The 27006-nt window shown below is 32.3% G+C and overlaps 4 protein-coding genes across 4 annotated transcripts in view; 3 read left to right on the top strand and 1 right to left on the bottom strand.

The window, feature by feature from the left end:
• Positions 1-1677, top strand: HELRODRAFT_167491 (hypothetical protein; the record flags this gene model as incomplete). The annotated part of the gene is made up of 2 exons (XM_009012995.1): positions 1-418; positions 1505-1677. 2 exons carry the CDS (start codon positions 1-3, stop codon positions 1675-1677), a joined length of 591 nt encoding a protein of 196 aa, XP_009011243.1.
• Positions 1678-1874: 197 nt separating this feature from the next.
• On the bottom strand, positions 1875-5970 carry HELRODRAFT_190252 (hypothetical protein; the record flags this gene model as incomplete). Its single annotated transcript, XM_009012994.1, has 10 exons — positions 5640-5970; positions 5266-5316; positions 5080-5151; positions 4908-4943; positions 4468-4518; positions 4225-4317; positions 3208-3243; positions 2952-3008; positions 2481-2808; positions 1875-1980 (listed from the first exon to the last, which is right to left on the bottom strand). The coding sequence occupies exons 1-10, from the start codon at positions 5902-5904 to the stop codon at positions 1875-1877; spliced, it is 1095 nt and encodes a 364-aa protein (XP_009011242.1). The 5' UTR covers positions 5905-5970.
• Positions 5971-6568: 598 nt separating this feature from the next.
• Positions 6569-14640, top strand: HELRODRAFT_109256 (hypothetical protein). The gene is made up of 17 exons (XM_009012993.1): positions 6569-6789; positions 7874-7964; positions 8370-8510; positions 8690-8824; positions 9241-9384; positions 9504-9575; positions 10437-10481; positions 10790-10843; positions 11207-11267; positions 11534-11613; positions 11979-12062; positions 12261-12423; positions 12558-12634; positions 12825-12953; positions 13190-13265; positions 13542-13608; positions 14148-14640. Exons 1-17 carry the CDS (start codon positions 6653-6655, stop codon positions 14269-14271), a joined length of 1680 nt encoding a protein of 559 aa, XP_009011241.1. The 5' UTR covers positions 6569-6652; the 3' UTR covers positions 14272-14640.
• Positions 14641-16333: 1693 nt separating this feature from the next.
• Positions 16334-27006, top strand: part of HELRODRAFT_132012 (hypothetical protein) — a gene marked incomplete at both ends in the record, with an annotated part of 13480 nt that continues 2807 nt past the window's right edge. The window contains 5 exons of the mRNA XM_009012992.1: positions 16334-16394; positions 16496-16662; positions 22820-22858; positions 23417-23521; positions 23693-23741. Coding sequence (XP_009011240.1) covers positions 16334-16394; positions 16496-16662; positions 22820-22858; positions 23417-23521; positions 23693-23741 — 421 coding nt within the window. The remainder of the gene's footprint in view (positions 16395-16495; positions 16663-22819; positions 22859-23416; positions 23522-23692; positions 23742-27006) is intronic.

Here is a 27006-nt window from a genome sequence, read left to right as displayed (position 1 = left end):
ATGTTAGAAGATGAAAAAGATTTTTTTTCAGCAGATATCATTATGCTACCACCTGATGATCCCAACTGTTCAGATCAAGATAGTGGTCCTGAGGATGGGGAAGGAATTATTGACAATTTATCAAAAACTTTATTGAATTCAAATGCTGAAGCATTAATTTCCAACATTGAGGCAGGCAAAGAAATGCTTCAGAAAGAAGAAATTGATATGCAAATACAAACACCATTAAAAAAAAGAGTGAAAAAAAGTATATCAATTGAAAGAAATTGGAAGAAGAGTGACATTTTGAATGTAGAACCCATACCAGTGTTTTCTGAAAATAGAGAATTTGAGAATTCATCTCCTCACACTCTGTTTAAATTATTTTTTGATGATGAAATAATCAAATTCATCACTGACATGTCTAATTTATATGCTAGTCAGAAGTTGAAGCAGTTGAATGCCACTGAAGAAGAATATAAAGTGACATTAGCGGTTTTGCTCTTATCGGGTTATGCTCCTCTGCCAAATCGACGAATGTATTGGGAACAAAGCAATGATGTTCATAATTTAGCAGTGAGTAATGCCATCAGTGTGAATAGGTTCGAGGAACTTCTCAGATATTTACACACATGCGATAACGAAAAAATTGACACAAAAGATAAAATTGCCAAAGTTCGACCTCTGTTTAATATGTTAAATGAAAGATTTTTAAAATATTGGCCAGAAGAAACTTGTTTATCAATTGACAAGTCCATGATACCATATTTTGGTAGGCATTCCTCTAAGCAATTTATAAGAGGTAAACCTATCCGATTCGGATTCAAAATTTGGTGCATGAATAATCGTCTCGGTTATTTAGTGAGTTGTGAACCCTATCAAGGAGCCACTGAAGATTATGATCCAGATTTAGGACTCGGTGGATCAGTAGTTAAAAAACTGACATCATGCCTTCCTGATGATAAGAGATATCATTTATTTTTTGACAATTTTTTCACTTCGTTCAAATTAATTGAACGACTAAAAGAAAATCATATTTATGCAACCGGTACAGTTAGAATTAACCGAATAGAGAAATGTCCATTGATGGATATAAAAGAAATGAAAAAATTACCTAGAGGCACATCTGACTATTTTACAGATAGTGATTCGAATATTATTGCGGTTAGATGGAATGACAATAGTGTGGTTTCTATCTTGTCAAGCTGCAATGGGCTGGAACCAATGAAGGAAGTGAAAAGATGGTCTTCAGCAAACAAGAAGCATGTTTTAATATCCCAGCCATATATAATAAATCAATATAATAAATATATGAGTGGAACTGACAGGATGGATCAAAACATTGAAAATTTGCGCACCAATATTCGGATTAAAAAATGGTGGTGGCCGCTTTTTGCTTTCGCTTTGGATTCTAGCATTCATAATGCTTGGTGCATTTCCAAAAAATACTCAAAGCATGAAAATCACACTTATGCTGGGTTCAGGAGAAGTGTTGCCAAAACTATATTTGGGCAAAACCAACCAGAAGATCTGAAAAGAAAATCAGTAAACCGTAACGTTGAAAATGAAATAAAATTTGATGGAAAAGACCATTTCATTGGAAAAATTTCGGATGGACGAAAAAGATGTAAATTGTGCCACAAGAAAGTATCAAAGAAATGTTTAAAATGTGATGTTGCCCTACTTGGAATGCTTTGAACATTTTCACAGGAAATGATTTACCATGAGTATTAACTCATAACGTACCTTTTTAGGAACACTTTGTTTTTTGATCATAACTTACTTTATTTTTTTTAAATTTCATTTTAATTGGCTTTTTTGATGTTTTGAAACTATGCTAAATAAAATATTTCAAAATCACAAAAAAATTTTAAGTCATGCATTGGAGGGTTAATTCAAAAAGAAGCACAAAGCAACGTACATTCAGTTGCGGATGGGACAGGAGATAGAGAATCAGATGAAGAATCTTCGGCATTCTTACCGGATCTTAGTGACCTTGAACTGCAACAAAATCAAATCAAGCATTCACATAAATTATGTAACAAGAAACAAAAATATCAGAATGAAGTCAAGGCAAGTAAATAACATCGAAAATGACAAAAACATGCATGTAACAAATGGAAACAATCACCACTTCACAGCTTAACAACAACTCCTCACTAGAACAATCAATGAAAGCATATTTATAACGTTGCTGCTTATACAGCAATAGAGTTCTGAAAGATATTTGAAATTAACTGATTGCATCAGATAACTTTTTTTTATATAGAAAAAAGTATGATTCATGTTTTCATATAAACACGCTAACACTTACACACACACACACATACACACGTACGCACAGAAACCTTGAATAGAAGCCAGAGGATGGAATAACCATATCTGTATAGGCAATAGCACTGGTGGTTTGTTTGTTAAAATTGAAGGAAGAAACATTAGATGGAGGAACGAATTTGAAGCCAGGAGGAGCAAAAGATGGAGCGGTGACATCACTTTTTGACATTTTAGCCTCATCTATTAAACCATCCTTTGATTTTCTGGTTCCTTTCTCGGCCGTCTTCTGTAACTTTTTTCTATCTTCCTTCTTCATTGGCTTCTTTTCTTCCTCTTTTAATGGTTTTCTAGGTTTTCTTTTAGATTCTTCAGAAACTTCATTTCTTCTAGTATTAGCTGCAGTACTGCTCTTTGCAGTTACTCTGGATGTTGCAGGTTTAGCAGAAGCCTCAGCAGCAACTTTCTTGGCTGCAGGCTTCCTGGTGGCTTCAACAATCAAAGATAACGATTGTTGTGGCTGTGGTCTTGCTGATCTCAACTTCCTTGAAGATATCACTGAAAAAGTTGAGTGAATTTTAAAAAGTTGTACACATATAACTCACCCAGTTATTCAATCAATTATTCACTCAACAATCCAACCAATCATCTTTTCAATCAACCAAATGACTCAATCAAACGACTGAAATTGAACTGAGCACCTTCAAGACTTGCATTCAAAGTTGGTTTGCTGTCGTTTGTCCTCGACTTTGCACTTCCTAGCAATAAATTATAACAATGATTGGAACATGTATATTGTGCTGTAAGGGCAATGAATGAATGATCAACCAACCAACCAACCAACCAACCAATCAATGAAATAAATAAATAAACAATCAGCCAGTAACTGAATAATTGCAGTCACCAACCAAACAAATGAATCAATCGATCAATCAGTTGACACATCAGCATGCATACCTCTCTGAACAGGTTGAACACCTTTTGATGCTACTCCTAATAAAAAAAAAATAAATAAATAAATAAATAAACGAATTTGAAAAAGTTTTCAAAAATTAAAAAAACGACCTCAAGAATTCTATTAAACTAGCAACCTCTGCTAAACTACAAGTACATATTAATGAACGAATCATAAATTCCTGAGGCAACAATTTTACAAGAAACTAATTTTGACTATGTACAACAATCACAGTAATTAGAGATAAAACTGCAGTAGTAACTGCAGTAGTAATGATATTACAATGATGTAAAAATATTGCATTGTATAACTACAATGCTCCACGTCTACCATTAATAGCCGGATGTGAATTATTAGCTGATCTAGAACAAGTGTACCCAGAACCAGCTATGAAAAAAGTTTAACATCAAAAGTTTAATAAATCAAATAAGTAATTAACATTTAAATTTAATTAAATAAATAAATATTATTCACGTTTGTTGGATTGTTGTTTTTATTTAACAACTTTATTTCATAAAAGATGATATAAAACTGATATGTATGATATGATATGAATATATGAATATAAACATATGAATATATATTGATATGAATATATATTGATATGAATATATGAATATATATTGATATGAATATATAAATCAATCATGAATATATAAATATATTATGATATGAATATAAACTATGTAAAAAGTATGGAATAAATTTTCAGGGATAATAATGAAATTACAAAACTTGAAAAAATTATGATGAATAAATTTCAAGTGGAGATAGATTATTTATTTTAAAAAATTATAATAAGGAAAGAAAAATCTAAGATATAGGGTCAGTTTTTGTTCTAAATTTAAATTTGAAAGTATTGCAAAAACAAAAACCAAAATACTAATGCAATAATTTGATAGATAGCATAGCATTAAAATACACAATCAAAATACGAATACAATCTGAACAAACGAAACAAAATGTGTCATTTTATTTTCAACAGAAAGCACAGAAACAACATATTAAAACATACAAACCAAGAATGCTGCTGTTGTTGTTGGTAGCAGGTTGTACTGCCTGCTTTGTCTTCTTTGATCTGGTCTCTATGGATGAGATTTTGGAATTTACAACTATAGCAAAAAAATTTTTTTTAGAGATAATAATGAAATTATAAAAATTTTTAAAAACTTGAAAAAGAAATAAAAAATAAAAAACACAAGGAATAGATATAACACACATAATAAAAAAATTGAAAAACTGAGAAAAAATAATTTACAGACCTTTAGCCGGAGAAGGAGCCTTCTGGATGCTAGCTGCTTTGGGTCTTTTTTCTATTTAAATCATTTCAAAAACATCTATTCAAAATAAAACTCAAAATATAAGGTCATTTAGACCAAAACACCATATTATAATATACATAAATAACTATTTGATGTAAATAACATCAAATTAAAACATCAAAATACCACATAATAAAAGTATATAGCACCATATTTTAATACCATATTACAACGTAACAATGTACATCGCACATACACCGTCTGCAATTCATTATTCAAGATTATTATCAATATAATTAAATATAATCAATTGAATGTACTAATACATAATTAATGATTAATACCTGATTAATTTACTAGAAAAACACATTGTTAAACGACACAAAAAACATTACATAAAAATTATAATAGTTCATAATATAATAATAATCCATACTTACCATTATTAGCTGGCAGTGACAAACCTGTCCTGCGGCCTAAGATATTAAAAAAAAATTTTTTGATGAAATGTTTAGAGAGCATATATTTCAGTAGCATTATAAATAAGGATGTTATTAGGCAGAAAAATAAGAATAAAATCTTAAAACATGACAAATTCTTTTTGTCGCATACCTCCACTAGCTTTAGATGCTACTAGTTGAGTAGGTTGAACTATGAATGCTGGAGCTGCTTTCGGATTTTTACCTAGAAAAATGAAATTAAATTAAAAATAGCAAAAATATTAAACAGATTTGAAAACAACAAAAAATTAAATAATAATAAAATAATAATAGTAATGTTAATTCATTCATTTTATACCGATATCAATAGATTTTTGAGTCTTGCTAAGAGTTCTCGATCGAGTCGTCCCTAGGAATATGAAATAAATAACTATATAACTGATTATGTAAAATATTCATTTATATATTTCTAATTTGTCATCAAAGAACCAACATCTGAACATAATTTCAATGTAATAATTAAAAACTATAAAATTTATTAAATAGCAATGGCTACACACACTGCTATAAAAAAATAAGTATAGCTGCTATAAGCAATTAAAAACAAATAAAAAGGCATACACACATACATGCACACATACATATATATATTATATACAATATAAATACAAAAAAAAATTATTATAAAAAAAAATTTAACAAAAAATTAAAAATTAAAAGGCTATGGTGTACTTTTCATACTAGCAGAATCCTCTTGCCAGCTGGACTGGGATGACTGATTTTTGTTAGTAACACTGTTACTATTGTTATTATTAGCTTTATTTTTATTATTATTTTTTGCGGTGGCCGTAATAGTAGTTTCTATGTTTCTCCTTGCATTCATCAGTTCATCTCTTGATCGCTTCTGCCTTTCATTATTCAACTTTTGCCTAGTGTCTTCTTTCACTAATTTTGTTCTCTCCTTATATCTTGATTCATATTTGCTTCGAGTCGCCATTTTTTTATTTTTAATATTTAATTATTTTACGAATTTAAAATTTTGCGATTTACAAACAAATTAAAACTTCCTCCAAATTTAACCACGTGACTCGCGCTAACTTTTCAATAAGTAGTGATGAGCAAACAATGGCTTGGTAGCATTTTCCACGTTCTACATGCACACACATATGGAATACAACACAACATAGAAGATAAATACTCTATATGTATATATATATATATATATATATATATATATATATATATGTCTACATGCATTTTCTTCTATACTGCTATTTCTTCTTATATTGCTGTTTTTATCCCTTTTTTGAATATATATGTACGGTTTAATAGCAGATGAGGCTTATGCCATATACTTAAAATACTTATTCGTACAAGTATCAATAAATTTTTTATCAATAATTAATGAATGAAAGAAATTTTAGAAATATTTAATATGAATTTCGAGTTAAGGGAAAAAGCCACAAAATGTATACGGTAGCATTATTATCTAATAATCAAACATACACTCAAATTAAAATTATAATTTTTTTGATAATTCAGTTGTACATGATATTATAATGTTATTTTTTAACAATTTAGCTAAAAAAAATGATGTTTATAGAATAACCGACAAGCGAAATACCGACATAAACAGTACATCATTTTTCACATCTGATCTTACCGTTAGTAATTAGACTGTCGTACATTAGCATTTGGGTTACTTTTTCAAACCAAACTCCAGTCTTCCCCTAACTTTTCTCAAAATGGCCGTTCCGTACGCTGGCACCTTCACAAATGACTCCAACTACCAAATCCTCATGGAGTACTACCAGGAGGAGGGTGTCAAATTAAATATTTGGAAACTGTTTCTTGAAGATAAGGAGCGTTTTAAAAAATATAGGTAGGTCCCTTGCATAACTTTTAAATTTTAAAAGGCACCTTCACTTAATTTTACGGCGATAGTTCAAGGTTGCCAAATTTAAATTATTAACAATTTAAAATTTTATTTTGTTTGCTTGTTATATTTAATATTTTCAAACACAAGAGTTTGATAAAAAAATGATTCATTTTATTTCAAATTTTTAAATCTTTTTTTTTAAGTTCATTACTCAATTTTCCAACTTCTAACTAAACTTTAGTTACTAAAGAAAGGCTCTATCAAATGTATACTATAAAAAATTGTATAGTGTGTAATGTAAATTGTAAATAAATTATATTGATGCATAATGATGCAGATTACTTCACAGCTGAACATTTCAATTTCTTTCAAAAATGGTTTTCTAAAGTTTCAGATGTTTCTATTCTATCATAATCATATTAATCTGAATCATAATGATACAGAATACTTCACAGCTGAACATTTCAATTTCTTTCAAAAATGGTTTTCTAAAGTTTCAGATGTTTCTATTCTATCATAATCATATTAATCAGATGTTTCTATCTATCATAATCATACTAACTAAGGGTGTCTCTGTCTATTCTATTCTTTCTGCCATTTATTTGTTAAACCATTTTCATATGCTGTGCATTTGTTTATCATTATACTGTATTTATAACATTTATTATGTGATAAGTTAAGCATAAGTTGTAATTTATTGCATATATATCTAGATTATGTTATTGGTTAAACTTTAACATTTTTAATTAGTTTCCAGTATAAAATTGAGATCTGTTTTGACTTGGTTCTATGTAGGTAGTTATGGCTAAATAGTAGAATAAATATTTAAATGTCACATGTTATATTTACAAGTTATGGTATGTTGTTTTTTTATTTTGCATGTTCTATGCTGCATGTTTATATTTACATGTTGTATATTGCATATTTACCTGTTATATGCTGTATATTGCATCTTTACATGTTAAATATTATGTAACATTTTACATGTTGCTTGTATCCATGCTATATGTTGCATGTATACATGTTATATGTGGTGTGTTACATGCTACATGTTATGTTTACATGCTGTTACAATGAAACCAAACAGTATCAACTTAGACATCCCAAATGGAAACTTCCTGTTTGATTACTCCAAAAATATCATCAATGATGTTGTACTCAACTACCTCTTCAGTCTCGTTAGCTTTTTTTATGAATTATTGATGTTATAACTAATAATTAATTATAATTAAATCTTAATTACTAAAAATAAAATATAATATTTAATATTATATTTGGGAAATTTATATTAAAAAACAGTTCACCTCTGATTATCTATTAAATTAAGTGTTTGTTTATCTAGAAATAGCCTGTTTACCATGGAAGATAACTCGAGACCACTTAGAATATTTTCAATGACCTGATAAAAAATTATTATTATTTAGAATTATGAGACACACACACACATACATAAACGCATACATACACACACACACACACACACAACACAACACACACACACACATTTGTAAAAAAAATTCTTTTTTTTGTTAAGCTCACACACAGATGTACACACATTTGGGAAAATTATTGTTTTTTGTTAGGCTCGTTCAAGGAACGTGGAAATGTACAGAGATGCCATGTTTGCAGGCGAGAAAATAAACTTTACGGAGAAGAGGGCCGTCCTCCATACTGCCCTGAGAAATCAAGTTCCCGACGCCAGCGTCATGGTCGACGGTGTCAACGTTAGGAATTTGTTACATGTTTCTATTTATAGCATTCTCTGGGTGGTGAAATGGTTAAGGTGCCTGATCATGCTGCTGCAGCTACTGGGTTTGAATTCAAAGAGATCCCTGCTTATCTCTTGCATCTGTTGTAGAAATAAATTCACAACTTTTTCATTAGCTAATTTTTTTTTATTTAGGTTATTCCGGAGGTGAGACGTGTGTTAAATCAGATGAAGGTTTTCTCAGAAGAGGTCAGGTCTGGTGAGTGGAAAGGTCACACGGGGGAGTGCATCAGTGATGTCGTCAACATTGGCATTGGGGGATCTGATTTGGTTAGGGAGTATAGTATGTATGTATGAAAATCTTTGTGTGTCTGTAAGTGTTGTGTTTGTGTGTGTGTCTGTGTGTGTGCGTGTGTGTGTGTGCGTGTGTGTGTGTAAGTCTGTAGTGTTGTGTTGTTGTGTGCAGGTCTGTGATGTTGTGTGCAGCATGTCTCTTTGTCTGTCTGTTGTGAGTGTGTCTCTGCCATGTGTGTCTTATGTGTGTTATAACACACACTTTCTCTCTTTCTCTCTCTCTCTCTCTCTCTCTCTCTCTCTCTCTCTCTCTCTCTCTCTCTACGTGGTGTTTCGCCAGTTACGTCATTAGCACTGATATCTGCTAATAATAGGTTCTTGAAAAAAAATTGTTCCATATAATTCTGTTGTTTAAGTTGATATATTAACGTGGGGGATGGAATTGCACGAAGGGCCCGTTGATGGTTACAGAGGCCTTGAAGCCGTACGCCGGCTCAGTGAAGGTCCACTTTGTCTCGAACGTGGACGGCACCCACATTGCCGAAACATTGAAGACGCTCAACCCGCTCACCACCCTCTTCATCATTGCCTCCAAGGTTGTTAAACACGTTTAAACGCAATTAAACATAGTTAAACATGGATTAAACATAATTATTCATAATTATTCATGATTATTCATAATTTTATTTTCTCAACTTGATAAATTTGCTTCCAGACATTCACGACGCAAGAAACTATCACCAACGCTAACGCTGCCAAACAGTGGCTTCTGAAGGCCACTCAAGAGGTTGAAGGTTATGGTGATGATGCTTGGTTGATGGTTATGTTGATGCATGTTGTTGTTGCTGTTGTTGCCCCATTCTGGGGGACCCCTAGGGTTCCAATCGAGGCCGGAGCCAAACCGCCAATGCAATTGGGTTTCTCCAGAGGTCTATTGTTTGTAGTTTTGTGGTGTTTTGTGGACAGCTAAACAGATGCGGTATATCATCTACATGATTGTTGCAGAAAGGATGATTGTGCCCACCGTCGATTCTGTTTTTGTAGCTGTTTAGAAGAATACTATGGCCAGAACGGAGTTGAGCTAGGGTCTGCCTGATTGCCCTGGGAAGTGATTCTTCTGTTGGATCTATTTTTGGTGTAGGTGGAGGCCATCCGTCAAGCAACAACAACGGCGACTGATACGTCTCTGTGGCGGCTTTGATGGTGTTATTGTGAAGTGTTTTTAGAGCGGACTTCAGAAAAGCTCTGGAGCAACTGCCTTCTCGCGGTGGAGCCGATTGGACCGTCAAATCAGTCGATCCAACAAACAGTTGCAACAAACCCTTCCCACCTGGATGTTGATGCATGGTTGTTGGTGATGATGATGCTTAATGATAACGATGATGATGATGATTGTGTGTGGAGGTGATGATTTCAATGATTGGTGTAACTGATGATAGTTTCACAGTGACGATGCGGTATCTATCTATCTATCTATCTATCTATCTATCTATCTATCTATCTATCTATCTATCTATCTATCTATCTATCTATCTATCTATCTATCTATCTATCTATCTATCTATCTATCTATCTTTATAATAATTAAAATTCATTATTTCAACAAATAATTGCGTTCATGAAATGTAGTACAATTGAATTACACCAGGATTCATCGGTGGCCCGCCATTTCGTGGCACTCTCAACCAATACAGTAAGTAAGCAAATACGATGTGCTTGTACAGTATCTACAGTACATGCTTTCTAACGTTGAATTATCTGTACATCATTTTGAGATGCTAGCTCAGTGGCCTGTTACTTTCAAATTTAGATACCATTATTTTAAGCATACATTCGCCATTCAGTTGTATTCACAATTATTTTATTTTTCTTCTGTATCAGATTTTGCCTATATATGCTATATATATGCTATAAATATATGCGTGTGTGTATGTGTGCGTGTGTGTGTGTGTGTGTGCGCGATATTATTATCTTATTATCATAATTTATTAATTCATTTAGGCCAAAGTGAAGGAGTTTGGCATTGAGGAGAAGAATATGTTTGAATTTTGGGATGTGAGTGATGATGATGATCTTGATGGCCTTGATGATGATGACGACGACGACGAAGATGATGATGTTGATGAGGATAGTGGTGATCCTGGTGATGATTTCATTTTGTTGATTTGGTATAACTGTCATCACGACGATAACCTTATGACGTCATTATCATCATTATAGACGTAATGTAATATTATCTCGGTGATGACATCATAGTCATCCAACAACGACAATAACATTTTTATGTAATCATCCCATAGCATACGTAACAAACATCAACTACGCTCCTTCTCACAACATTCCCAAACCTGACGTCATTCTGACGTCATCACAATTACGTTATCATCACATCATCTTCAAATAATTCACATGAAACAGTGGGTAGGCGGGAGGTATTCGCTCTGGTCAGCTATCGGTCTGTCCATCTCGATCTACATTGGTCAGTTGCTGTTTATTATAATAATTATTATTATAATTATTATTATTATTGTTGTTGTTTTATTATTATTACTACTATTATAGTAACACTCTTTTGTCGAAGCACTAAATAAAATGAAATAAAAGATATTTAAAGAAATATTTATGAAGCCAAAATATATAATATAATTAAAGGTTTAAATATAAAATAATGATAATAATAATAATATCTTTTTACTTTTATTATTATTATTATATTTTGTTATTATTATTATTATTATGCATTAGGTTTTGACCATTTCACGGAGTTGCTGGAGGGCGCTCATTTTATGGATAACCACTTCTTGAATCAGCCAGTTGAATCCAACGTCGGAATTTTTTTTTTTTTTTTTTTTGTTCTTTCCTTTCTGCATTTACTTAATTATTTAATGGTGATTTTGATTGAGGTTGATGATGACGACGACGACGATGAGGATGAAGATGGTGAGGATTGGGATTGATGATGACGACGATGATGATGATAGTGATAATTGTGATTGTGGTTGATGATGACGACGACGATGAAGATGGTGATGATAGGGATTAATGATCATAACAGTGATTAATATTAGAGGTATTAAATTTTGTTTTTTTATATAATATTTTTTATTATAATAAATAAATAAATAATTATTTTTATTATTACAGAAAACCTTAGTTGTAATTTTTGTTAGTACAAATAAATAATTTCCAGGTGCCGATTATATTAGCGCTGCTCGGCGTCTGGTACACTAATTTTTTTGGGTCTGAGACACATGCCATTCTACCGTATGACCAGGTTTGTTGTGTGTTGTGTGTTATTTAGTTGTTGTTGTTGGTTTTGTTGTTGTTGGTGTGGTTGTGTTTCATTGTTGCCGTTCGTGTAACCAACGAAATCTCGCCATCATTGTTATTAATCGTTATTACACACACACACACACACACACACACACACACACACACACACACACACACACACATACACATACACAAACAGTATCTGCATAGATTTCCAGCCTACTTCCAGCAAGGTGACATGGAATCGAATGGGAAGTACGTGACGGTGGATGGCAGCAGGGTGAAATACACGACGGGGCCTATAATATGGGGCGAGCCTGGCACCAATGGGCAGCATGCTTTCTATCAGCTTATTCATCAAGGTTTTGCAAATATGATATCTGTGTGGATGTCTGTGTATGTGCGTGTGTGTGAAGCTGCAGACAGATATGGTGCTATGAAAATTAAAGTTTCAATTTTTTCTCTTTTATGTGTTTTTAAATATCATACGACGAAGGAACCCGCTTAGTGCCATGTGACTTCCTGATTGCGGTCCAATCACACAATCCAATTCAGGATAATATGCATCAAGAAGTTTGTCTCTTGTTTCATGTTTTGTTGGTTACAGATACATCTGTTTAAATTCTTCATCTCCAACTACTACGAAAATATTAACAGCCAATCAAATCAGTTATTCAAACAATCTGTCGATCATCGAATCAAATCGATCAAATAGCAAGTTCGTGAGTGGTCAGTCAGTCAGCCAATCAAACAAACTTTGCAGATTTTGTTGGCCAACTTCCTGGCGCAGACAGAGGCCCTGATGAAGGGCAAGACAGCTGAGGAGGCACGAAAGGAGCTGTCCCAGGAGGGTGTGCCCAACGAAACCATCAAGCACCTTCTACCGCACAAGGTCTATTTAAATTTCTGCCACGTACATGTATGAGCGTGAACGCATGTAATGTGCCCATGTTCTCTGGTGTGCTTGTACTGCAAATGATGGTTGCTTTGTCTTAACTTAGTAGATGGGCGAATGTGATGAATTACTATTATTAGCGTTAATATTTCACTATTTCAGAATTAATATTTGACAGAGTAGATTATTATTATTTTTATTATAATTATTATTATTATAATTATTATTATTAGGTGTTTGAAGGCAACAGGCCTAGCAACTCGATCATCTACACTAAACTGACACCTTTTGTTCTTGGCCTTCTTATTGGTTCGATTGTTTTTGCCTATTTTAAATTTAAATTTTCATTATTTGTCATTTTATAGCATATATTTTTTAAGATATGTTAGTTGAAAGCTTTTAGAATTACGAATATAATATGTATCTTGAATGGCGAAATATTTTGTTTAGTAAAAATCGTTCATTTAGATTGCTATCAATAATTTCTTCTTTACAAACCGGTTGTGTTATGAAGAGCGTGATGGTTCATTATAACTTTATAATAATGATGAAAATAACTTAATTGTTTCATTTTCTTTCACCCAGCAATGTATGAGCACAAGATTTTTGTACAGGGTATCATCTGGGGAATAAACTCGTTTGACCAGTGGGGGTTAGTGATGTGCTTTGTTTAGTTAACTTTATACGAAACTCAGAGCTGTCTATAAGACCATAAAACTTTTTTTACTTGATTGAATTTTCTGGTTCAAAGGCTATAACATCCACACCAGATGACACACTCACACGTTTGCATGTAACATCCACACCACACGACATCACACCACATGACGTACATATACATTTTTATGTACATGCAAGTGCTGTATGAAATACACGAAGCGTATATTAGCCTGTAAGTTTTGAATAGACGATATTATATTATATTATATTATATTATATTATATTATATTATATTATATTATATTATATTATATTATATTATATTATCTACATGTTACTAATGCTATGCAGTGTTGAGTTAGGAAGCATATACATTTTTATGTACATGCAAGTGCTGTATGAAATACACGAAGCGTATATTAGCCTGTAAGTTTTGAATAGACGATATTATATTATATTGTATTATATTATATTATATTATATTATGTTATATATTATGTTATATTATAATATGTTACTAATGCTATGCAGTGTTGAGTTAGGAAAGCAGCTAGCTAAGGTGATACTGAATGATTTGAAGAGTTCCGAAGAGACGGTAACGAGCCATGATTCCTCTACCAATGGACTCATCAACTTTATCAAATCACAAAAATAATAAATTATCAATTTATCAATAAAAATGACAATAACTTATAATGGTATGGTATTTAAAATTTGGTGATGTATTATCGTTTGTTATGTGCTTTTTACAATGGATACCAACCTGTCGATTTGAAATTGTTGGTTATATAGATTTGTTACTTTGGTGTGTTGATTTGAATTCTAAATGAAATTGTTAATATAAAATGAAATATTGTTAATATAGAATGAAATGTTGTTATTTAGAAACAATTTGATTTCAAATAACGTATATATCTTTTTATTATTTTGTTATTTATTATTTATTTGATATATTTTTATTTGTTGTTCTCGGGTTTAGTCATTTGAATGGTTTATGAAATATAAAAATGAATTAGTTGATAAATTAACTGTCGGTAGTTTATCTAGACAGGAGTTGCTTTGCGGCGTTTGAACGATCAGTTGGCAGGGAGTCGGGTTCCAAATGAACAACTTATCATTGTATCCAGATTATATGAAGTGATTTTCGCGCCTGAGTAATGAACGTGTCTTTCAGTATTTCATACGATGTTTGTGAATGAGCGAGAGCTGATGTGTCCTTCAGTTAAATCCACTCACATTCTGACTTATAGCTTACGTGGGAGAGTTTATGTAATGAGTGTCGTGTGATGAGCTATTTTTTTTAGAGATAAGAGCGTATGTTGAAATACTTTGTGTGTGTATACGCATATATGTCTACGCCGTGACATTGTAGTCTCATTCAAAAAAGTGCTGAATTTTTACGCTCGCTCGTGAAATTACGAAGCCAGCGGCAGAGTATATTCTACAATTCCGTACATTTATTTTTAAAATGTTTTCAAGTTTTTAAGCAATTAAACTTTCATCATATACAAATAAATAAATAGATAAGGCAATTGTTTATTCGATTGTTACGCCGTATTCGTGTACTTAATAACACGTGGCATGTAGCAAACAGCATCACATAATCAAACTAACACATTTGAACGACATTAATCATTGGAAATTGGCAAGAGGGCACAAATCATTCCTTTAACACGCGTTCAACGGAGCGTTAAGTAATTGCCGTGCTACTTGATTCATGAGGACGATAAAAATATTGAACAATAATTTCTGCTTTCAAACATTTAATATGTTATTGACCATTTTTCATAACTTGTTATTCAATATAATAATAAATATGTATAAATACATAAATACACACATGTACCTTACATTCTGATATATGTTGAATTTTTACTGTTTAATGTATGTATACGTGCTTGTTTGTGTGTATGTACATGTTTCTATGTACGTTTCGATATATGCTTGTATATATCATGTATGTATGCATGCAACAGTAAGTCTATGCATGTATGTATGTGTGCGTGTGTAGGTATGTGTCTCTATCTACAACGGAGTACAGTTTAGAGACATCCTTGTGTATTTGCATCATATTAGACAACCGAAATACTATTATTATAACTTAATTATAACAATCTTTATTAAATAATTAACTATAATAAATAAATATATATATATATGTATATATTTATATATTAATTATATATATATATATATATATATATATATATATATATATATATATATATATATAATCATAGACTTAAAAGTTTGAGCATAAACATGAAAGTTCAAAACTGTTGTTAGCTATGCGGTTGTGAGGTGAAACAAACAAGCTGGAAGTTCTTTTAAACTTCTGCCAATAGATACATTTCATTAAGTTATTTGCGTTTAGAAATTTATCTTTGAAATTATTTTTGAGTGTTTAATTGTTGAAAAATTTGTAATTTTTGTAATAAAAGTCCGTGCCGGGTATTGCAGTCTGCTGAATCCGGTTGTGGTGGTGGTGTGGTTTGTAACTTTTTAAAAATAAATTTATTTGTCGCCACTCCTCCTGAAAGGCTGAAATTAGAGAAGTTAGCCATGCAACAACAAGGAGATGAGAAAGGGTATGTCATTTTTTTTCATTTACTGATCTTAATTTTTTTAAACTTGATAAAATATTTAATATTTCTCTTTAAAAAGTATTAATTATTATGAGTATTATTAATATTATTATTAAATATTGCACTTGCCAAATTAAATTTCATACACACAGGAAAGTATTTGTTGGAGGACTGAGTTGGAGCACTAACAATGGTATGTATGCTAATATTTTTAGTAATTTTATTAATATAAATTATAAAATTATAATAAATTAAAATAACAATGCTGCTTAATTTCCATTGGGGGCTGTTTAGGTTCAATGCTAAAGTACTTCAGCAGATATGGGGAGGTGATAGATTGTGTGGTGATGAAGAACCCAGGAACAGGCAAATCGAGGGGTTTTGGTTTTGTAACCTTCAAAGATCCTGCTTGTGTTGAGATGGTTCTCTCCTCCAAGTGTCACATACTTGATGGCAGACAGGTTTGTTGATTTTAAATAGGAACAATATAGAAAGAATTTGTTTCAAATAAGGTTATATACCCTCAATTTTAATTTCCACATGAGTTTGTGTTGGTTATATATCATAGTATTTAAACACAAGTTTATAGCTAATTTAGTTTAAAGTTTTTAAAAGAAATACCGTTATGCATGATATAGTGTTACTAAGTTAAAAAAAAGTTGGTATGTAAGGAGTGACGAAGAAGAGAACTTCTGTAAAGTAACAATACTAAAATCATTCAAGGAAGGTACAAGCTAAATAGTGAGGAAAGATTAGATTAAAGTAATCTGATTAAGCACACCCGTAAGAAGTCAACCTAGCAAGTAATTTTTGAACTATCCCAATAACTTCCTCAATCGATGCATATGAGTGTGTCTGATAGAATTGCAGCAGTAATAATGTAATGCTACTGAAATTTAACTATTATTTCTTCAAATAATTTCCGAATACAGAGCTGGATAAAGCAGTGCTTGTCATTCTTTTAATTACAATCTCTTTATATCACTTTATTATTTTTGTATATTTTTGTGTCGTTCACCACAACATCACATCTCTAGATATATTTATTTGCTATTTATTACATTTTAATTATTTAGATGCTTATATGTGTATATAATTCTAGACAATAATGTATATTTGATGTATTGATATATTTGAATAATCAATATTATATTGTGTATATATAATGTGATATATATATATATATATATAAAGAGAGTGAGAAAGAGAGAGAGAGGTCTTAGTAGGAGTTTGATATAAAAAATGTTCCTTATACTTTTATTCAAATTAAGATATCATCATCAGTATAATCACCGTTATCATTATTATTATTATTATTATTATTATTATTATTATTATTATTATTATTATTATTATTATTATTATTATTGTCATTATTGTTATTATTATTATTATTATTATTGTTAGCGTCATATTCAGCATTGTCACCATCGTTGGCGTCCTCATCGTCAGCGTTATTGTCGTCATCGGCTGCATTATCGCCATCGTCATCATAATCAAAAATTCTATTCAATGCGCGTCACCAACAACATGCCGATTTTCTTTCATGACTTTCCATCAGTCCGTCCATTTATTCCTCCGTCCATTTATTTATTCTTCCATTTATTCGTTCCTTCGTTCGTTCATTCATCTTTTTTTTCTTCTTTTCAACTTTTTATCATAATTCGTTTTCATTCATTTCAGACATTTTTTTTCTCATACTTTCGCAAACTCTACATCCTCTCCCCCATACTTCATATCAAAATGATTTTCTTTAACTGCCATAAGGAGTGTATTATGAAAGGTTTTTAAGAATGGAGATAGTTAATGAATGATACATACCATTAGAAGTACTTAAGAGAATGTCAACACTTATGAAACACAATGACTTCCTACCGCACACGCGTTGATGAGCGAGTCATACTACAAGCGTGTTTGTGTTTGTAGTCGGGATTCCCTGCATTTGAACAAGGTCAACACGCGACTATTTGTTTAGACATGGTGCTTCTACCGTCTGAGTCATCTATTTTAATAGCCTGGTGTGATTTAAAGCGATGTAAGATTTTTTATATAGACTGAGTTAACATAGGCATTAAGGCCAATCTCGTTCAGATTTTTGAGGAGTCGTTCATATTGTTGGTGAATGAAATTATCATAACGATGAACTTTATTAGATGATAATAATTGAATGATTTCTGTGGTTTGTGGTGGTTGTGATAAGCAATTTATTCAATTTATCTCCATTGACGGTTCAATCATTTGAGTAATTGATTTGATTTTAATTCATGATTGCACTCGATGTTACTTTCCTTATTAATAAAATTCTCTTATTTTCTTTCTCTCAAACTCACTGTCTCTCTCTTTCTCACTCTCTCTCTCTTTATTATATATAATGTTTTTGGATGCACATGTCTGTATGTTTACTCGGTAAAAATGCCGAATCTCTCGCAGCTCTCTATGATGGTAGACCTGGTTTGACCGCTTAGAAAATCTTTTACCTGAAGTGTATGATGAGTTAGTTGTTGGTTTTAAAGGTCGGTGTGTTATCTAGACGTACATGTTGATGAGTTCATTGAAAAATTATATTTTTTCCATTTATTTAATCATTTATGGAATTGGTACGTATATATTTGGGGCCTAAGTTTCCCGCTAGTCAACTTGAACTGGTTACGAGATATACTTCGTCCTCTGGTTCGTTATGCTTTCTACCTGCTCTCCAGACACGCGCACGCATACAAAGTAGAAAGCAGGATCTTATATAAAATTGTCCAATGTTTTTATATTTTAGCCGTCATGACGATATTTTCCGAGCCAGCTTTTTTTATCTCCAAATTTACGATAGCGATTTTTTGGGTTATGTTCTATTCGGCGAATGAATCTGTTTGGAATTAAGCCTTCGTATTGCGCACAGTTTACAAATGGCACAGAGTTAGTTAGGTCACACGAATTCACTATTTATATACACTGACATCAAAAACCAATGACAAACCAAAAATGTCATTACATTTTTAAACTTTCAAATTATATAAAGAATGACCTTGATATCAAGTGTACATTAATTCAATAACTTCAATGCGACATACATAACATATTCACATACAATTTCAGTGAAATTACTAGCCATAAACAAGCGTGTGTGTGTGTACATATTTTACGGGGTGCTATTTAAATTCCATCTGATCATTCCACCTATCCATTCATTCATCCGTCTATTTAGCCATCCATCCATTCTTCTAGCCACCCACCAACCCATCCATCCACCAACCCATCCATCCATCCATCCATCCATCCATCCATCCATCTGCATATATGAAAGTTTTCAAAGCATTTCAACCTGTGTGATGTAATGTGCTGTGCTGCGCAAACAAACAAATGACTGAGATATGCATCAGAAAGCAATCAAGAACCTAAGCCTTTGCTGATGGGGATGTAGATGGTTGTGTTGATGATGATGATGAGGGGAAGGATGATTATTGTGACGATACTGACGTCAATTATGATGGTAATTATGATGATGATAAGAGATGTCTGAGCGGCTAATATTTACAAATAGGACTGCAGATTTCTAATATATGCCTCAAGTAATAAGGAACATTGTTTGGAAGGCGGTCCATGTTTGTTTGCCCTGCAATGTCCATTACATACAGAAGCAGCAATGACATTAATAATGTCATTGATACGATATGGTGATGACGTTTATAGCCATCCATCCATCCATCCATCCATCCATCTGCATATATAAAAGTTTTTAAAGCATTTCAACCATTGTGGAATTGGTAAATAATCAGCATGTTGAATTGCATTAATATTAATGATTGCACTGACGACAGATGTGACGTGATGCCGTGAGATGATGTGAGAACTCGATGTGATGAAATGATGCTATCATGAGATGATATGGTGAGGTGGTAAGATGTGCTGAGATGAGGAGATGATATGGTGAGAGGGGTGGTACGGAGACGAGGAGGATGATTCGACGACGATGTAAGTCCATGCGTGATTGCCTCTTTATCTCGCGCCATCTCTTTTCAACAACTCTAATCGTCATCGCCGTCATCGTCGCCAAGCCAACTGCAGCCACTTAACTTTTCGTCATTACTAATAATACCATCGTCGTCGGCGCCGCTTTTACAGCTACATAATTACGCCACTTGATTTTTATTAAAATATACAATATTCACAGTACAAGTTTGATGTTGTTAGGAGCCTATTCCTATTTGCACGAAATCTATTTACGGATCACGTCATTCATTAGAAATTTGGTCATTATTGCGGTAAAAAGGCGAGGATATGAAAGAGAAATCGCTCTCTTGAACGTTCGTGTGTTTGTTCGTGCAGATGATGCCGACGGTAATTGAAATTGGACATTAAGGACTTAAAATTCATTCGCTCAATTTATCTTAAAATTTGAGGTTTTCAAATTGCGTTGCTGCTATGCTATGGTAGTGACTGCTCGGATGACTGGTTCACGAATAAGAAATTAAAAATTTTAAATTTATGAATGGATGTCGGCTGGTTGTAGAAAAATAAATTGAAGAGAGTACGATTTTGAACGAATGAATAGACGAATTACTGATAGAACGATCAAACGAATGAATGAATGGCTGAATAAATTGAAGAATTACTTAAGAACGAACGATTGTGCGAAGTAAATGAATGAAAAACCTAGAGTTGTAAAGAAATAATTCGGTTATAAATCATGACGAGAATCTACCACAATGACATGAAAAAACTAATAAATGTCTCGTCAGCACTTAACTCTCTTCCGTTCCCATGCACAATGCTCTACTACTCTGACGTGGGCACGAATTTTTATTTAAATACCGATCATAGTCGCACACATTTTTATCATTAATGTCTTCAAAAGTTAAGTGGGGCGACTCTTCCTATGTTGTGTGCGTGCGTGTGTGTGTATGTGTTCGTATGCGTGTGTGTATTTTTGTACGTATTCGCGCCATTATATATTTAATTGTATTTATTTTTAGAATATAATGGCATCAATGAGGGGGGGGGGATTATTTTGAATGAAAAAAAGAAGCTGCATTTTAGCTGGTTCTTTTTGCGTTTATTAAAACGTTTAAATTCGTGATTTTATTATTAGAGTATGATTATGTGTTTAAAAAAAGCGTTTAGGCTTATTATATATATATAAATAAATATATATATATATATCAGAGTGAATTATGTATTACTGTGCGTACGTGCATATGTGTGTGTGTGTGCGTGCACATTTTTCAAATAACTTCTTTGTTCAATTATGTATGTATAATGAAATTAAATGATGATGATGAGGATGAATATGATGTCGATCCTGATGATGATGTGGATATCGCGTAAAGGCTATTTATTCCTTACTGCTTTACCTTAACTACGCCAGCAGAGATTTTGATTTTTAAGAAGGGGAGAGAGAGAGAAAAGAAAAAAGAGGGAAAGAGAAAGACGATAGAGAGAGAGAGAAAGAGGGAGACAGGGGGAAAGGAATAAGATTTTAATATGGGGCACTTTGATAGAGATCGCTAACGATAATGATTCGTTTGTGTTGTATGTACGTTGTAGATGACGCTAAGTGTGATGGCCGGCCGACGATCGTTTGTGGAAATAATAGTGCCGATGCTCCTGGTAATGATGGTGTTGATGGTGATGATGATGATGGTGGGGCGATGGTGATGATGATGATGGCTTGCCTGGCTATTCATTATAAAAAGTGCTTGAGGGCTGTGTTGTGATGTCGGTTGGAACGTTTTATGCGTGGGTCAGCGCTGCCATCCATCCAACCATTCAATCTTTATTTAAGTTGTTTGTTTCTTTATTAATTTATTCTTTCATTCCCCGTTCATTCGTTCGTTCGTTTCTACAGTCGTTTGCGTTTGTTCATTCATCTTCTTAAATGTTCATATTAGTTTGTTAATTTGGAAGTTTTAACATTGTGTCATCATTGTTTTGCGGATTTATTAAACTAATAGTCTTGATTCGTTCTTCATTTGTTGAAAATAATCACGATGAAAAGCTAAAATAAAAACTATAAACCATCGACGCTGGTCAGCAGCAGATCTCTTGAGAGTCAATTCTAAACATTTTTAATCATCAGCAGCCTATGTCTATGCTTTCAATGCAGTATTTGTTTGATCTACTGCTTCAAAGAATTTACAAAAATAAATTGTTAGAAGCAAGTTAAAGCAAAATTTGATTTGGGTGCTACTCTTAAAGTTAGGTTTTCTGCTATTTTCTATTAAACGCTATTTCAATTTCAGACATCATTTAACTTTCTTCTTTTTCATCATCAAGCTAGTTTGAACAGAGCTTTCATATGGATGAAATATTTTGTTCATTCAGTTTCTAACAGTTTTTTCACAACGTAATGTCTCTTTTTTATTTCCCCCCTCGTTTGACGAGTTCAGGAACGTTAGTTCTGCACTATATTTTCCAATTTTCCGACTATCTGTTTAATGAAATTTTGTTATCATTAATGTACAGTTAGTCAATCGCATTATACACTGATAACACACGATACAAACACACACACAAAACTTCGTTTTATTATAAATTCTATTTTAATTAATTTTTTATAAGTTATTTTATATAGCAATTTAGTTCATTTGTCGTTTCATTATTATTATTATACTGTTATTATTTTTACAGATTGACCCGAAAGCCTGCAATCCAAGAAGTATGAATAAGGTGACATATTTCTTTTCTATCTTTTTAGTCAATAAAATTATTAAAATACAAAAAAATTAACATATAATTATCCTTTCAATATACTTGAGATACATCAGCGACGAACGCACAGTGCATGCCTGCAAATGTGTGCTGGGATCTCAATGCCATCGAATCCGGTCATTGCAACAGCAGTGCCAGGCACTTTACCGCTCCACCATCGCGCCTGTACTATTATATTTCATGCTGTTATTATTATTATTAGAGTGGGACGAAACATTTACTAAAATTATTCTGCGTAAATGATCAACTTCTGAAAATAGTTAAACATCTTTATTATTATTGTTATTATAATTATTATCATTGTTGTTATTTTTTATTTTTATCCTCACATAACTACTTCTTCTTTACTGTGTTATGAATCGAAATTATTCATAATTTATTCATACTTATATATTCATATTTATATTCGTGGTATTTATTCATAATTTATTCATACTTATATATTCATATTTATATTCGTGGTATTTATTCATAATTTATCCAAAATTTATTCATAATTTGTTCCTAATTTTGCAGGGCAGCAAAAGCCTAGAGAACAGTAAGAAGAAAATTTTCATCGGCGGTCTGCCCGTTAACGTCACAGAGGAACAGTTGGCCGATCACTTCAACCAATATGGGCCCGTTGGTTATGATGATGATGCTGCCTACACTGATGATGGTGATGGTAATGATGATTATCATGATGATGATGATGATGATGAGGATGATGATGATAGGGATAATGATGGTGATGATGAGGAGGATAAAAGTGATGTCCGTATTATCATGCGAGTAAATTTAACATGAATGCAGGTGACTGAGGTGGTGATAATGCTAGACCAGCAGAAGTTGAGATCTAGAGGTAATCATCATCAATATCATCATCAGTGTCATCATCATTATCATATATCGTCATCATTGTCATTATCTTCTTCACCATTAACACCATATCATCATCATCTACAATTTTTTTTATCAATCTATAATTATGGAGCCAGCCATTTCTACTTATTCAATTTTTTTTCTATCATCACACCATTAGAATTATTATTAAAGCTACTGTGATAACGGTGATAATACATCCTTACTATAGATTACTCTCTCGCTCTCTCTCGCTTTCTCTCTCTCTCTTTCTACATATATATATCTGTTATTATGTTTATTTTTATATATACAGTTATATTTTTATTTATTTATTTAACATTTTTTTTTGTTATTTATACGCTGTTTTTTATTAAATTCTTTTTTTTCAAGTTTTAGAACAATCAGTTTAATGGTGAGTATACAATATGAATAAGTAACGTTCACACACACACATGTACACACACACATGTACACACACACACACATGTACACACACACACACATGTACACACACACACACACTCACACATGTACACCCAAATACAAACACACACATTATATAGATATATTAATTAAAGTAATGGTTAAGTTGCCATGCATATTGTACTTATACATATATACGCGAACGTATTTAAAGTATCATCAAGTTAGTTACGCAGGGCCGGAACTAGGGTATTTTCCAGGGGGGGCAAAAATCAGTGTGCCGCCCCCCCCCACGACGTTATTATGCTACTACCGTAAGGTGTATAAATGCATTTTTTTAAATTATATATTGCATGTTTTTTAATAAAATGTTTTATTTATGGACATATCAATATACATGTTAACACAGATACTTGACATAGAAAAAAACAACTATATTATAGTTATAAAACGTGAAAAATTGAAAAACTTTGTATTACAAACAATGTAATTTGTCAACTTATCAAGTAATTGTTTCGTATATTATATTATATTATATTAGAAACAAATCTTTCTAGCTTTTTTAGCTGCAAATGTATTGATTATATCATCAAAATTGATAAGAGATGCTCGTTTGTGTTCAATTGAAATTATGCCTAAATTGGAAAGTCTCCCCTGTCCCATTGTACTTCTCATGTAGTTTTTGATGATTTTGAGTTTACTGAAACTTCGTTTTCCTGTGACAGGCAACGTGAGAAAGATTCTCAATGCAGTAGTGATGTTAGGGTAGCCCTCTTCTAATTTATTTTTATAAATGAGACTTAGCATTTCTTTTGATGTGGCTTTTTTTAAACTTTTGTCAACTGTCAAAGCGTGATGCTTAAAACTTTCTATTTCAAACATGAATTCATCAATGTTGAGATCAGCTGAGTATATATTTGCCAAATTTTCGGCTTTAATTTTTAGATCTGCTGTCTGCATTTCTTCAATTTTAACACCACTCAAAAACCCAAACATACTGTTTACATTATTCAAAGATTCAAATCTGTCACTAAGTTCTGTAATCACTCTGTCAATGATTTCTAACATAGTCATTTGGTACATATTTTCAACACTTGTCAGAGCTTCATCATTGCACAATTCATCAGCCATTTTTCTTTTCATTCTTGGTCTCTTTTCTGAAAATGCAGATGTTAGATTATTCATTTTTGCTAACAATTTACCCTCAGCAATGGCCTCAGATGGTGCAGACTCTCTGCAAGACTTCATAAGTGTCAAAAGACCTTTGAGGTTTTGGGCAGCCAAATCAACTGTTAAATCTTTTTTTTGTAAAAATTCGTTTACAGGGTTAATCTTTTCTAACAATGCATGCCAAAATCTAACCATCACGATAAATTCAAGTTTTTGAATATTTTTCAAAAGAGAGCTGGCCTCATTCACAGTTTGAGGAGTTGAGAAATCATAGTTTTTAAGATCTTCTAGAGTCTGCAGGACTTTACTATAATGTTTATATACAGCTTCGACTGCATCTAATCTTGCAGACCATCTTGTTTTGCTTTCAGGTTTTAATGTTATCGGCACTTTTTCTTTGAGAACTTCCCAACGTGAAGTTGAAAGTGCAAAAAAACAATACAAGCTGTTCAAAGTTCCAAAAAAATTCTGAGCCTGGACAGTAGCACTAGCTGCATTAGCACCAACCAAATTGAGAGAGTGTGCAGCACATGGAACAAAATATGCCAGATGGTTTTTCTGCAATAATCTGGACTGGACTCCTTTATATTTTCCAGCCATATTTGCTCCATTGTCATAGGATTGCCCCCTACCATTCTCCAAGTTAAGTCCATCTGCATCTAATTTTTTCAAAATTTCTTGACTGAGACCTTCACCTGTTTTGACATTAACTTTAAAAAAATCAATAAAACTTTCTTCTATTTCGGTTGTATCTTTTTTGACGTAACGAACTATTTGTGTCATTTGTTCGCTGTGACTGATATCCGGAGTGCAGTCAAATATTAAGGAAAAATATTTTGCATCCAAAATGTCTTGTATTATTCCTTGCTTTATGTTATTAGCAATAATTTCTAAAAACTCATCTTGTATTTTATGTGAAAAATAGGATATTTGTCCTTTCTTATGCCGCTCAATGTGTTGTTGAAGAGGAACATTATAATGCGAAATAAGTTCAACTGTATTCAAGAACTTTTCATTAGATGGGTTGCTGAAATCACAATTTTCTTTAGTTCCTCGAAATGGACTTCCTTGTTTTGCCAAGAATAGAATAGCATCTACAATACAGCGCAATACCGCTTTCCAATGCAACTCTTCTTGTTGGATCTGATCTTGGAGTTCTGCATCAATACTTCCATTTACTAAACAAGATCCTAGAGCAAAAGCAAAGTTTGTGGTTAGATGAATTTTCATGTTCATGCAACTTTTCATTAAGTTTTTTCCAATTGGTAAGTCCTTTTTCTTTAGCTAAAGAAGATATTTGATTTGAAGCTAAGTGTGGAAACAGTCTGCAGGGAATACAATAGAGAGCTTTATTACTTTCACTATAGGCTAACCATGATCTTTTCATTTTTTCTCCATTTTTGAGAACTTTATAAAACCAGTCTTTGGTTAAATTTCGTCCTTCTCAGCTACTGTTACTCAAATTTGGTTCAGTTAAATTTTCAAATCTTATTTTTGTTATGAAACATCTTTCTGAATCAGAAAAACTTTGTGGCCATGAACCAGGATCACTGAAATCAAAAGGGAACTTAGATGTCTTTTGAAGACTAGTTGTGGGGTCTTGTTGAGGTAAAAATTCTTCTACAGTTTCATTTGTTGGATTGAAGTTGAACTAAAATACTTTCTCCTTG

The sequence above is a fragment of the Helobdella robusta genome (genome assembly GCF_000326865.2).
Source record: "Helobdella robusta unplaced genomic scaffold HELROscaffold_11, whole genome shotgun sequence".
NCBI classification, from domain to species: Eukaryota; Metazoa; Annelida; class Clitellata; order Rhynchobdellida; family Glossiphoniidae; genus Helobdella; species Helobdella robusta.
The sequence above is the reverse complement of the archived record's forward strand: the minus strand, read 5'-3'. Positions and strand labels throughout refer to the sequence as shown.